The sequence below is a fragment of the Lasiodiplodia theobromae genome, assembly GCF_012971845.1.
Source record: "Lasiodiplodia theobromae strain AM2As chromosome Unknown scaffold_23, whole genome shotgun sequence".
NCBI classification, from domain to species: Eukaryota; Fungi; Ascomycota; class Dothideomycetes; order Botryosphaeriales; family Botryosphaeriaceae; genus Lasiodiplodia; species Lasiodiplodia theobromae.
In genome coordinates this window covers 606,647-619,255 of record NW_023336439.1, presented here as the reverse complement: position 1 = coordinate 619,255, position 12,609 = coordinate 606,647, and the positions used below count along the sequence as shown (strand labels likewise).

Below are 12,609 nucleotides of genomic sequence, written 5' to 3'. Positions count from 1 at the left end.
GCCAGTCGCCAGTCACCATTGCACCGCCGACGTTGACACGCCCATCTCTGCTCCAGATACTCGCCCGCTGGCTTCCCGCTGCTCGCCGTCGGCGCGCCTCCCGCTGCTCACTGCGCTGTCGCATGCAACCACCGCTGAACTGCTCCCTAACGCCCCGATAACCGTGTCACGTCGCCAACATGTTCTGGCGCTTTGGCGGTTACGCCAATATCTCCACCCTCGACTCCATCTTGGATAAGCCCGATGTCACCATCGAAGAGCTGCTCGACGAATCCGACTTGATCCAAGAGCTCAAGCAACAAAACTCAAAGTTGATACAATATCTGAGGGATGATAAGATCTTGGAGCGCCTGCTGCAGTTCGTCATTGCTCCCTCCTCTCCGGCCCCGCAGCAATCACCTGGAACCGACAATGCCGCCGAGGGAGAAGGCGACGAGAAGGGCGGAGCGGAGATTGGCAGTTTCTTCAAGAGAAGATCGCGGTCAATATCGATCAAGTCCGATTCGGGCGAGAACGAAGAAGGAAAAGAGGAGAAGCAGCGCATGAAGTACGCATACGTCGCCTGCGAAATCCTGTCTTCCGAAGTCTGGTCCATCTCCGAGGCTCTACTGGAGAACCAGGCTGCACTGCGCAAGTTCTGGGACTATCTCAAGCAGCCTGCACCGCTAGACCCCGTGCAAGCCGGCTACTTCACAAAGGTCAACGAGTCCCTGCTGGACCGCAAGACCGAGGAGATGCTTGAATTTTTCAAGTCCATTGATGGCATCGTGTCCGACATGCTCCAGCACGTTGACTGCCCCATGGTTATGGATCTGTTACTGAAGATCATAAGCCTGGAGAAGGCTGAAGGAGGCCAGGGCATAGTCGACGTGGGTACCAGCAGCTCCACAAACTCTGAACATGCTAACTTTTGGGCTACAGTGGCTTCAGCAGCACAATTTGATCCCCACCCTCCTGTCGTTCCTGTCTCCAGACTACAATGCATCAGCCCAAACATCCGCAGGCGATTTCTTAAAGGCCATCATCACCATCTCTGCCAACGCTACCACCCAGGACCAGACTGTCATTGGCCCCAACGAATTGACGAGACAGCTGGTTTCTGAGCCCTGCATCAAGAGTCTTATCACCGAGATGCTCCGAGGTGGCAATCCTCTCACTGTTGGTGTGGGCATTGTCATCGAGGTCATCCGGAAAAACAACTCTGATTACGACATGGAAAATCAGACCGGCCCGGTACCACGAAGCTCCGACCCCATTTATTTGGGCACCCTCCTGCGCCAATTCGCCACCCACGTCCCTGATTTCATGGCTTTGGTTCACAATGCCACCGAAAAGGTCGTCAATGAAGATGGGACCACGACTACGAAGCAACGTGAACTGAAGGCTGCATTTGGTGGCAAGATTGAGCCCCTTGGTTTCGACCGGTTCAAGACCTGCGAGCTGATGGCAGAGCTCTTGCATTGTAGCAACATGGCCCTTTTGAACGAACGCGGAAGCGAGGCTGCTGTAAAGGCCAGAGATGCCGAGAGAGAGCGCTTAAAAGCGGCCGGCAAACTCACCTCCGCCAAAGAGAGCGAAGAGCATTCGATCCTTGACAATGAATTCGGCACCAGTGTCGACAGCCATGGTTTCCACCACGCACGCGCTCCGTCAAGCGAGTCTCCCGAGGAGGTCAAGAAGCTCGAGGTCCAGAACAACGTCAAGGATGAGGACTTTGAGGAAGTTGCCGCCTGTGAAGCCGAGCCTGAGGAGGCTAAGGACGGTGAAAAGGCCGAAATTGGCGAGCCTCTGGAGAGATCGCCCAAGCTTCCTCCCCGCACTGTGGAGACCGAAAAAGAGCCGGAACTCGTTGATGAGCCGTTGTCCGATAAGCCGGCGAATGAAAAGGCAGACTCTCCAACAGCTGCTGGTCTGACGGATAAGGTTGGCGACCTTGATTTGGAGAAACAAGACGCCACCATGACGGATTCTTCATCTACCGAAAAGGCAGATGGAGAAGCAGACGCCACCAAGCCAACCGTGTCTCTCTTGACCCAACAGCTCAACCAAACTTCCGACGCAGATGAGGCTGCTGAAGACATTTCGCCTCGTCCTGAGGACAAGCCCGCTCCTCTCTTCTCCAAGAAGCCTGAGAACGGCGACGCAACCAAGAATGCCGAGGAAAACAGGAGCACCACTCCCGCCGACGATGAATTGCTCTCAGAACAGCAAGTCGATTTCTCGACTTCCCAACGCGCGCAATATGAAGTTGACATCGATGGAAACCCTGTCGTCGGCGATCTGCTCAAGATCATGTTTGTTGAGCACCGGGTTGTTCCAACAATCCTGGTAGGTACCGACCCGTTAGCGACTTCTTTACCCCACTGACTTTGCGTCTAGGACTTCTTCTTCCGCTTCCCGTGGAATAACTTCTTGCACAACGTCGTGTACGATGTTGTTCAGCAGGTTTTCAACGGTCAGATGGAGCGTGGCTACAACCGTGCTCTGGCTATTGATTTGTTTGAAACTGGCAGGATCACGGAGCGGATTATTGAGGGCCAGCAAGCCAGTGACAAGGCCCAGGCCGAGACCAGCATGCGGCTGGGCTACATGGGTCATCTAACTTTGATCGCAGAAGAAGTCGTCAAATTCACCGAGAGGCACCCTCCGGAGCTGCTTTCGCTGTCGGTTCTCGAGAAGGTCATCAACCAGCAGTGGACCGACTATGTCGAGCACACCCTGGCCGAGACGCGGGAGCGGGACAATGCCATTCTCGGAGGCGTTCGTCCAGACATGGCCGTGGGGCCGCGTCAGGCCGTGCTCAACGCCGTCAACGCTGCTTCGGGCTTCGGCAACTCTTCTCTGGCCAGCGCCGGCCTGGGTGGAAACGGATCTGTCGGTCTAGACAGCATGGAGCTTACAGGCTCAGGAGGCGGATACGGCCTCAGCGGCGGCAGCCTATTGAGCGGCTTCAACAACTCAAGCGACGAAGAAGACGAGGACATGGAGGAAGGCGAGGGCGAGCGGCAGACAACGCCGCATGTGAGCGACTCGGACCAAGTGGGTGAACTCTCATTTGAAGACGTTGAGATGGAGTATCGATGATACAGTGCGCTTACCGCGTTGGTGCGTTGTTCATGTCTTCTTCACTACCGCTGTGCACACGGGTGGGATGCGGCTGCTGCTGGGCGGCTCTATTGGTTGCTCGGCAGCCGTGTCCCCCGCACGTCGCATGTATGCCACCGAACATCGATAGCCAGTGTATCCTTTCTCTCTGGGCGCAACGACTGAGGTCACTGTTGAGATACCACCATCTCTTTCCTTCCCCCTTCCTCTCTGTATTATTGCCTTAGATTAATGTAGACGACCCACGGATGACAACGGTGGCACGAGCATGTTTCGGAGAATACCCTACGATATATTCCTCACCTTTGCGCCTTTTGCTATCCTTGTCACCCGTGGTCATACCTGACCATTATCCATCATCATCATCATTCACTCTCCTTCTCCTTCTTGATACGTATAACCATTTTGCACTCACACACACACACCCATACACATACACACACACACACACACACACACACACACACTGTTTCTGCCAGACAAGAGAAAAGAGATAGAACTTTATACGTTCGAGAGCCAAGGCTGACTCTCTTCCTTTCTTTTGCCACAGCCACTACAATCCGATGACGCCAACGACAATACTGCTGCCGGCAGCCCTGACGCCGGCTCCAACCCTGTCCCCGCCCCCGCGCCTCTCCAAATCCCCCCGTCCCGCGCCCGCCGCCAGTTCGCAGCTCGACTCGCCGAGCGCAAACGCCAGCAGGAGCAGGAACAGCAGCAGCAGCAGCAAGGAACAGTCGCTGCCGCCGCCGCCGCTTCTTCTTCTTCTGCTGCTGCCACTGCTGCTACTGCTGCTACCGGTACAGGCGCCGGTGGTGGCCGTGCTGGCGATTGGACCGAACGCTACAACGACCCGGGCCGCTTCAGCAACTTGTTCGTCGGTGGTGGGGTCAGCGATGAAGAGAGCACGGACGACGATGACGATGGCGAGGAGTTGATCATGAAGGACAGCTTTTCGAGGAGGAGCGTGGGCAGTGGTGGGGGCGGGAGCGCGAGCGGGAGCAGTGCGAATGGGAGCGTGAGTGGGGATGAGGGTGATGATGCTGCCACTGGTGTGGTGAGGACGGAGAAGATTTAGTGGGTGGGTTTGGTTGGTTGGTTGGTTGTTGATCTGCATTAGAGTCAGCGATTGGGCGGAGACCTTCTTTTGATTTGGAGCGTACACGCAAAGTCTGAGTTGGTGGTATATCAGTTGTGTATGTGGGGGTGGGGGAGAGGGAGCGGGAGGGAGGGTTGGATGAAGAAGAAGAAGGGGTAGTAGGTATCGGCTTTCGTTTTTTGTTGGAAATGGGTTCTTTTTTCTTTCTCTCTCTTCTCTCTTTGGTCCTGTCGATGAGAGCAATACCCCACGTTGGTATACGTTTTCCTCTCTATTTGGTCCTTTGGTGATGAGACTGACGGCCGCTGCAATGATGCCCCCGTCATGGAATCGCGTTTTGCTTTTGTTTCGGCTGGCGTGCGGGGTTTGGCAGATCCTGTATTATACATGCATAGATACCTATTGTGTTATTGGTAATTGATTTTGACTTGGTCGGCTAACAATAGAGGCACCAGCCTGTTCTTTTCATTATTTTCCTAGAAATACAACATATGTGGGTAATTGAAGCTCTCGTCCGGACTTATATGTAGATTTGTTAATTTGACATTCTCGTCCGGACGATAGCTTCAACTACCCATGACATGAGCAAAAAAAAAAAGAGTTCACGCTAGTCTTCGGCTGTGATACCCCTCTGTACTGTTCAAGAGTTCTGAGCTAGAGCTTGTAGGCGAGGGCATGTCACAATCACATCACAAAAACATGCTGTCATGTAAAGCATTCTTTTGATTTTTTTTGTTCTTTTGTAATTTACTGTAGACCCAACGCCTTTTTTGTTCTCCCGTCCGTTTTTGATTGATGGATAGTGTTTACTCGATGGCGGCGGCTCAGAGCAGTCCACTCGTGGGTGGCGAAGCTTCACGTCAACTTCTACGGAATGGAAGTTGCCTAACTAAAAGCTATGTAACATGCTTCTGAACTTGGAGCTTAAGTCTGAAGTTCGTCGTTTGCTGGTGTTCCCAAGCTAACAAAGACTTCACCTCTGAAAACGAAGCCACGCCTAGGGGTGCCGTGAAAGTCGACCACACACTCCTGGGGACGGTCGTCCTGCGGGTATTGCAGCTCCACTAGATGATCGTCACTGTATGAGAACCTCCGGGTGGGAGCGGGACTTGGCATTGGTGGAAGCGGCTCCGTCGTCAAACCTCCTAGACTGGAAGGCTGTCGCACAGCTTGGTCCCGATGCATCGTCTGCGGATCGAAGTGCGGGAGCGGCAGTTGCTCTCGCGCATGTGCCGCTCTCAAAGCATTCAGCCGCATGCGGACATAGGATCCAGTTGGAGTGGCTGCTTGATGAGAGCTTGGAGAGTGCCTTTCAGACGGCGGGGGCCGTACTGGCGGCGATTGGTAACCTGGAGGCGGAGAGGTATGGCCGAAGATGGGCTTTCGCGTAGGAATGGGTCCTTTGGCTCCGACTGTACTGGAAGGCCGTTGATGGAATATTGACTTTTGCGCCACTTCGGCGCGCGGAGGAGGACGGCAATGACGACGCGAGGGTGGCATGAATTTAGGTCTAGGTGTAAGACGCGGAGATGGTAGAGGTTCCTGTGGCGGAGCTTCACGCAGGAGACCTTCAGACGGGTTGCGCAAAAACTTGGGACGTCGAAGTGGGAGTCGTCCAGACGGGAGGCGTTCAACAGGGAGGCGCGGAGACTTGGGATAGTCGACCGGGGGCTGCGGGGATGGAAAACGTACCGACCGAACCAAGGCCGGCCAGACGTGGTGACGAAAAGGGTCATCATCATTGTCGCTCATGTCGTGCTCGTCGAAGTCGGATCGTGGGTCAACTCATGGGGAGCTTGACTATAAGGTCTACTGTTAGTATATTCTGAGTAAAAGTGGGGTGGAGAAGTTACTCTGCCATCTTGGAGACTTGACTGTTTCTTCTGAACCCGCTCGCCGGTTGTCTGGGCAGTTCGTCGCCAAAGCCCTTACTTGATGGTCTGGAGGATCAGGAAGAGGAATCAGCGAAGAATTTATAGGTGAGTCGGCTTTACGCTGGTGTCCGTAGCAACGAAAACTCGGGTAACAGGTGACCGGGGTTGATGGGGTGCAGATGCCTTGATCTAACCCCAAGCACGTGCTGCTTCCACTCTTCAACATCACAGCTTCCTCAACTCGTGAACACACCCAATCCCTCCATTCTACGCCAAGGATCAGGCTGATACGTCTGATAGCCCCGCGATGGGAGGTAAAAAGCGAGGCCGCAATCGCCGTCGGCCGGCTCATGGCCATGGCTCGCCGCCGCCGTCACTCCCACCCCAGCCCAACGGTTACATGCCGCCGCCAGGAGGTCAGCCTCAGGACCAATACCCCCCACAGCCGATGCGTCTCGACCGCCTTCCGTACGACATGCCGCAACGCATGGACCCGCGCGGCATACCGCCACCCCCAGACTTCGGCAGCAAGTTCCTTCCTCAAGGTTTCTCGGGTGGCGATTCCGGTCTTCTGCCACCGCGACAGCCATGTAGGTATCCTCAGCGTCCATTTTTTAGCCTGACTGACGTAAAGACGTCTGGAACGCCTTAGTCCCCCAAGGTCCTCCAAGCTATGAATTGCAGGCACCGTATCCTGTCGTGACCGGCTACGCCCCCAGAGGATATGGCCATGCACCCTCCGCTGAGCCTCCTGGCCTTTGGGAACCATATCCCCCTGCGCCTGATTACGTCGCCAGAGGATACGCTCACATGCCCGACCCTGAACGTTTCGGATTTCAGGAAGAATATCCAGAAGCTCCTAGCTACAACACCAACGCATATCCTGCTGTGTCCGTTGCCGCGCCATTTCAACTCTTACCTACGCCTATTTCGGCCCCCGGCAGGTACATTGCGCCGGGCTTCATGCCTGCCGTTGAGAACGGTGGATTCCCTGGACAGATCGGAACAAGAGCTGGTACGCTGATGCTTTCTCTCCGTTGTGGACTTGCTGAATAACAACCAAGACGCAGGCTTTCAAGAGGCAAAGGGAGAGGAAGACATCACCCTCGGCGACTCTGAGCTGCGTGAATTCATGGCCAAATCCAACGCACGTCTTGCGGCAATCGAGGCTCGACAAGGTGCAGATCCTGCTGTAAAGGTGGGAAACCGTAAGTAACACATCTGACTTGCAGTTTTGGACATCTTCGCTGATAATTCTACAGCGGCTAGCACTGAACATGTGCTGAAATCAGGCTCGTCTACCAACAAGACCGCGCCCAAGATAGGGGCGTCTTCCTCTCGGATTACGAAGAATGCCAGATACAACGCCGCTAAGGCGCGTAAAAAGCGCAAACGGCTCACCAAGCGTCAGAAAAACGGCTTGCAAACGGACATTTTGGACCTGCTTGATTAAGGCGTTTGATAAATTGGTAGAAGGCTCTGGGGCATTGCATCCACGAAGAGGGAAATGAAGGGGGCGCAGGTGAAAGAACCATCCATAGGGCTCCAGCTTGAGATTGATACTCCACTTTTGCCGCTGGAAAGCTGGCTGCGCGCTCAAATATCGAGAAGCTCGTACGGATGTGAATAGACACTGCTGATTTTTCCTTTGGCGACACTTCAATAAATTACCATGCCTGCGTGGGTAGTTGAAGCTCACGTCCGGACGTAGACGTCGAATTAATAATTGTACAAAAGCATCCGGACGTGAGCTTCAACTACCCACGCAAGTACACTAAATTATTCTGGCAGTAAGCCCTTTTTTCGTGTTTGCCCGAATTTCCAACCCGGATTTGTATTTGTATCCCGCATTGAAGTCACCCAGCTTCACGTACCAGTAGGACTTTGAGGCGAGTTGCTCATGTTTCTAACACACCAACTATGATCCTGCCCCCGGAGCTTGCTTTCTTTGCTAATGAAGTGCCTGGTTTCAGCTTGGGATGTCTAGAATATGCCATGGAACAAAGACACAGTATCCCATTATCCCAACACATCCGCCATTTCGATGGAGCGTGCCCGAACAGAAATCAGCTAAACCGCCTTTGTCTCTCTTTTTCAGTATCCTGTGTTCCAGAGCTATCTACAAGCTCCGTGTTCTGGTCATCTGACGCTTGCCATTCTGTCCCCTCGTCCCGTTTCCCCTTTATACTCGTTGAATTTCTGGTCCAAGAACAGTGTATGAATTTCTCACAGCAACCAGTGATCATGAAGTTGTTTTCTGGAAGCGTTGTCACGCAAGTCGTCGCGGTTTGACAAACCCGGGGTCAAACTGTGTCCGTGTAAGCTCCGTTTACGCTTCCATGATTTCGATGCTGTTCCTTGCGCTACGTGATGGCTTCTAGATCCTACACGGGCTCTTAATATTGAAGGAAATACCTGTTCTGATATGGGTTCACTTACTGAGGACTACGTTCTGGGTATGGAGACGTGTACTGGTTCAACTGCTGCGGCGAAGCCATGTTTTGAGTGCCTGAACACGGCTCATAATCCTGTGGAGACTGCTCATGCATCTGCGGACTTTGAGCTTGGTGCTGGGCGACTGTAGCTATTCCTCCATCCTGCATGGGCTGTTGGAAAGCCTGGTGAGCATCGCCGTGATGTAACTGGGCTGGAGAACGACTGAGCGTCGGGAATCGAGGAGCTTGTTGATGTGCTTGTAGGAGCGGAGCCCACTGCTGGATACTTGGATGCGGCGCATAACCTTGGATAGGCTGCTGTTGTCCGATGTAGGCAATGGGTCCACGCTGATTGTATGCATCCGTGGGCCCGAACTGTGCGCGTGCGATTGCCTCGTTCATATTTGGGTATGGATAGAGGGGCATCGGAGGTTGACCGGGTTGTTGCTGAAGTGAGCCCGAGCCGGAAGCGAAGCCGAATGGAGGGTATCCATAGCCAGGAGCGAACCACTGTTGTGGAGGGTTCTGCATCTGGCCCGATCCCATTCCCCTGGCCAAGTACATGTTGCGCAGCGTGTCGAGATCCCTTTGGAGCTCGCCATTCACCGTCATTACTTCAACGAGGGCGTTCCGGGTATCCTGGAGAGCAAGTTCAAGATTCTCGTTGTCATCACCGGCATCGCTGAGCTCATTCATGAGCTTCTGGGTCTCAGCCTGAGCATCATTCAGTTGCTGTTCAAGGTCGATGGCTTTGTCTTCCTCGGGAGGATCATTGTAGGCGTACTTCCTCCACATCTTCTTCGTCTGGAATTCGGGGCACCAAGTGCCGAAGTGTTCCATCTTTCCGCAAGATGCACAAGCGCGGTCGCAATCCTTTGCCTGGCGAGTACCATGGTGCGGCTCGTTGCAACGGAGGCAGATTCCCGCATACCTGGAACGACTGCAGTCTACGTCAGTCACCGTCTTGGAGTGTACGCAAGTCTTGCAGCTCGTACTCAGCTGGCTTGTGCTTTGAAACTCGAAAGCGTTCATCGTAGTGGCTTTTGGTGACGTTGTCCTTGGCATTGTTCGGCCGTCTCGGTGGCTCGTTGCCGCCGGGCGAGCCTGTATGGGCTTGAGAGCGCGACATGGCGGTCGAAGTGGTCTTGGTCGGGGTTGCGGGTGTAGGAGGAAGAGAGTGACGCGCACTTGTGGCGCGACTTTAAGTCGGCCTCCGGGCATAGTCTCATGTGGCCAGCGCGCGCACCCAAAGCACAGGTACGCGCGGGCTTCCGTTCAGCACACTCATCCCAGCCATGCTCCCAGCAGGGCTGTTCACGGCGAGCTCTTAGACCAAGGACACCCACGCACCTCAGGGTCGACGGGTTTGTGGCGGCCAATGCTTGAGTAATAAATTACCATGCCTGCGTGGGTAGTTGAAGCTCACGTCCGGATGCTTTTGTACAATTTTTAATTCAACATCCACGTCCGGATATTAGCTTCAAGTCCCCCCACAAGTGCGATTTTACAGCCCGTTCTATCCTCCACTTTATCATCACTCCAAAAGTCTCTTTATCCGTGGTAATGGAAGCAGGGTGAGTCTACTACCGGGATAATCCAGCGCACTAGCCAGAAGAAATTTCAGTGGGAATTGCGGCTACACCAGTGAAGTGAACAGAGAGGATACGGCAGCAAGTCGGATGTTGGGCAACGACGACAAGGAACAACTACCGATCGATGAAGAAACTAATGAGTGCGGACGGAGTTTCTCTACGTGGTGATGCAGTCAAGAAGCAACTTTGAACCGTGGTAGGCGCGGTTCATCGGCTGGCGTAGTCTCACAAACGCCGTGGGCCGCAAATCCTCCTTGAATGAGCCTGAGGGTCGTCGATGTACGCGGCGGTGACCCATCCAAGTCCCGACTTGAGAGGATTCGCCAAACAGAAGCCCGGGTAAAGTCAGTGGCGGGCGCCTGCCTACGCTGGCGCGCTCGCTGCCCTCGAGCCCACCCTGTCACGTGTCGCGCCAAGCCCGCCCGGCCGCCGCGAGAGGCATACCAAAAGTCGCTGCCTCGATCTTCCCTCTCTTTCTCTCCTCACCACCCACAACAAACTTTGCCATTGTTCTGCTCGTAAGTCTGCCCTCGAGCTCAGCCTCTTGCACGCATGCGCCCGCGAATGCGACACAGCCGCTTCAAGGGCTCCTCGCTGACAGTTGAACATAGGTCATGCAGAACAATCAGCCGCCTTGCGGCCCTGGAGGCCCGGGCCCGCCAATTTACTATACGCCAGCTCCTCCAAACCACCAAGCCCAATATATCGCGTACCCTCAAGGTCCCCCACAAGACCAGGGTTATTTTGCGCCCTACAATTCGGTGCCGCCTCGTAAGTCGGGTTTATCTTGATTTACCTCCTCCTCTCACTTGACATCCCTACCGCTTCGTCTCAATGTCACCTTTTTCTATTCTTACGTGACCCGCGTCTCACCTTTTCAGCCTTTGAATGGTTTGACTGACAATATAGTAGAGAGCCAAGCACCGCCGCCTCCAAGCAACCTCGCCGCGGCTCCGCAATATGGCTTCACTCCACAAGCACCGCAATTCTACAATCCGCAACCAGGCTACGGCCAGGATCAAAACTATCATGCTTTGCTGGGCCACAATGCTCCGCAAAACTTTAACGCTCCGCCAAGTCACGGCGCTTCGCAAAACTATACCGCTCCGCAAAATTATCACACTTTGCAAAACCATAACGCAGCGCAAAATTTTAATGCTCCGCAATATTACAACGCTACACAAAATTACAACGCTCCTCAGAATTGCATCAGCGCGCCAAGCGATGGCTCACAGCCTAGCTATAACAACGCACCGAACTATGGTCAACAGCAGGGCTATGGTCTACAACGTGAGTTCACAAGCCTTCAAAGATACCAGATATAAGCTAACACTCTACAAAGGCTTGACTCCCCCGGGGCCACAGTCATCTTATACTGTTTCTGGGTCAGATCAACACGCCGAGCTCGTCGTGGCATCCCACTCGGATGATTCAAGGCTCAATAGTCCTTCTCTCGACACAGCTGCAGCTTCGACCATGTCAGCCACAGAGCCCGTCGGGTCTGTAGGCTCTGAGGACGGTCCCACATTGGCTGGAGCTCCTTCTCCGCCAGCTTCAGAGTTCGTCGAACCTGGAGGACACGAGGATGGTATCTCCGTCTCTGATGGCTCTATGTCTGAAACTCAACAAAGCCAGCAGGATTCGTACTACCTCAGACGCTTCAGGGACTTTGGCAGATTTCTCGACCCAAGGAACCCATACTGCTTCCTGGAGGGCGATTTCGGCTACGAGGAGCACATCGAGAGAATTCCTTGTTTCATTTGCGCTAATCACTTCAGCGGCATCGGCAGAGCAGGTGGCCATTGTGAAGTCAAGAACTGTCCTTACAACCACAACGTCTCCGTGGAAATGCTTGATGAGTATGCAGAGTCTTGTCCGGACTTCTGGTACCATATGATCGCATCCATCAACCGCCGAGCCTGGCATTCGCGACAAGTAAACCGCGCCCAGCAGCGAAACGCTGAAGAGACTGCGCAGACAGGGCGAAATCATAGGGCAATGGCCGTTACGCGAAGATACGGATTTCCCAGATGAAAATCACGTAATTACGCTATACCAATGCCTTTGGGCAAGATCAGCTCTCTATGAAACAACAGAAGCTGGTCCAAACGAAACAACAACTTGTCTAAACGCAACGGCAACTTGTTCAAACGCAATGGCAGCTAGCCTGAAAATCGCGCGTTTCTTCTGCGGCTTAGCTTGCCTATTCCACGCAACAGCGACCACGAAATCAGATAAAAGACGACGAGCCAATGTCCTTTTGACAGCGGCCACCAGCTCTGCAAAACAACGTTTCAGAGCAGCTCCAATTCCATAAGTTGGGTTGAAGGATTGCTCCGCGCCTCTAGGTTTTCCCCAGGGCCGAAGGTTCCATAATTGACCCCATGGTCAGCTTCAGACTGAGCTTGTCTCACTGGAGGCGGAATCCCCTTCGCTTGTAGGTAGAATAATCAATTATTCACCCAGTTATGTCATTAAACTGCCGCACATCATAGTTCAAGACT

The 12,609-nt window shown here is 53.8% G+C and overlaps 4 protein-coding genes across 4 annotated transcripts; 3 read left to right on the top strand and 1 right to left on the bottom strand.

Annotated features, from left to right (window-relative positions):
• Positions 1–179: 179 nt before the first annotated feature.
• LTHEOB_7697 (Sit4-associated protein) lies at positions 180–4,183 on the top strand (the record flags this gene model as incomplete). Its single annotated transcript, XM_035517091.1, has 4 exons — positions 180–869; positions 922–2,328; positions 2,380–3,039; positions 3,656–4,183. The coding sequence occupies 4 exons, from the start codon at positions 180–182 to the stop codon at positions 4,181–4,183; spliced, it is 3,285 nt and encodes a 1,094-aa protein (XP_035371206.1).
• Positions 4,184–6,526: 2,343 nt separating this feature from the next.
• LTHEOB_7696 (Rho guanyl nucleotide exchange factor protein) lies at positions 6,527–7,531 on the top strand (the record flags this gene model as incomplete). The annotated part of the gene is made up of 4 exons (XM_035517090.1): positions 6,527–6,668; positions 6,713–7,093; positions 7,149–7,286; positions 7,341–7,531. The coding sequence occupies 4 exons, from the start codon at positions 6,527–6,529 to the stop codon at positions 7,529–7,531; spliced, it is 852 nt and encodes a 283-aa protein (XP_035371205.1).
• Positions 7,532–8,513: 982 nt separating this feature from the next.
• LTHEOB_7695 (uncharacterized protein) lies at positions 8,514–9,642 on the bottom strand (the record flags this gene model as incomplete). Its single annotated transcript, XM_035517089.1, has 2 exons — positions 8,514–9,453; positions 9,509–9,642. The coding sequence occupies 2 exons, from the start codon at positions 9,640–9,642 to the stop codon at positions 8,514–8,516; spliced, it is 1,074 nt and encodes a 357-aa protein (XP_035371204.1).
• Positions 9,643–10,719: 1,077 nt separating this feature from the next.
• Positions 10,720–12,150, top strand: LTHEOB_7694 (Rho1 guanine nucleotide exchange factor 1; the record flags this gene model as incomplete). The annotated part of the gene is made up of 4 exons (XM_035517088.1): positions 10,720–10,876; positions 11,018–11,395; positions 11,448–12,040; positions 12,100–12,150. 4 exons carry the CDS (start codon positions 10,720–10,722, stop codon positions 12,148–12,150), a joined length of 1,179 nt encoding a protein of 392 aa, XP_035371203.1.
• Positions 12,151–12,609: the final 459 nt, after the last annotated feature.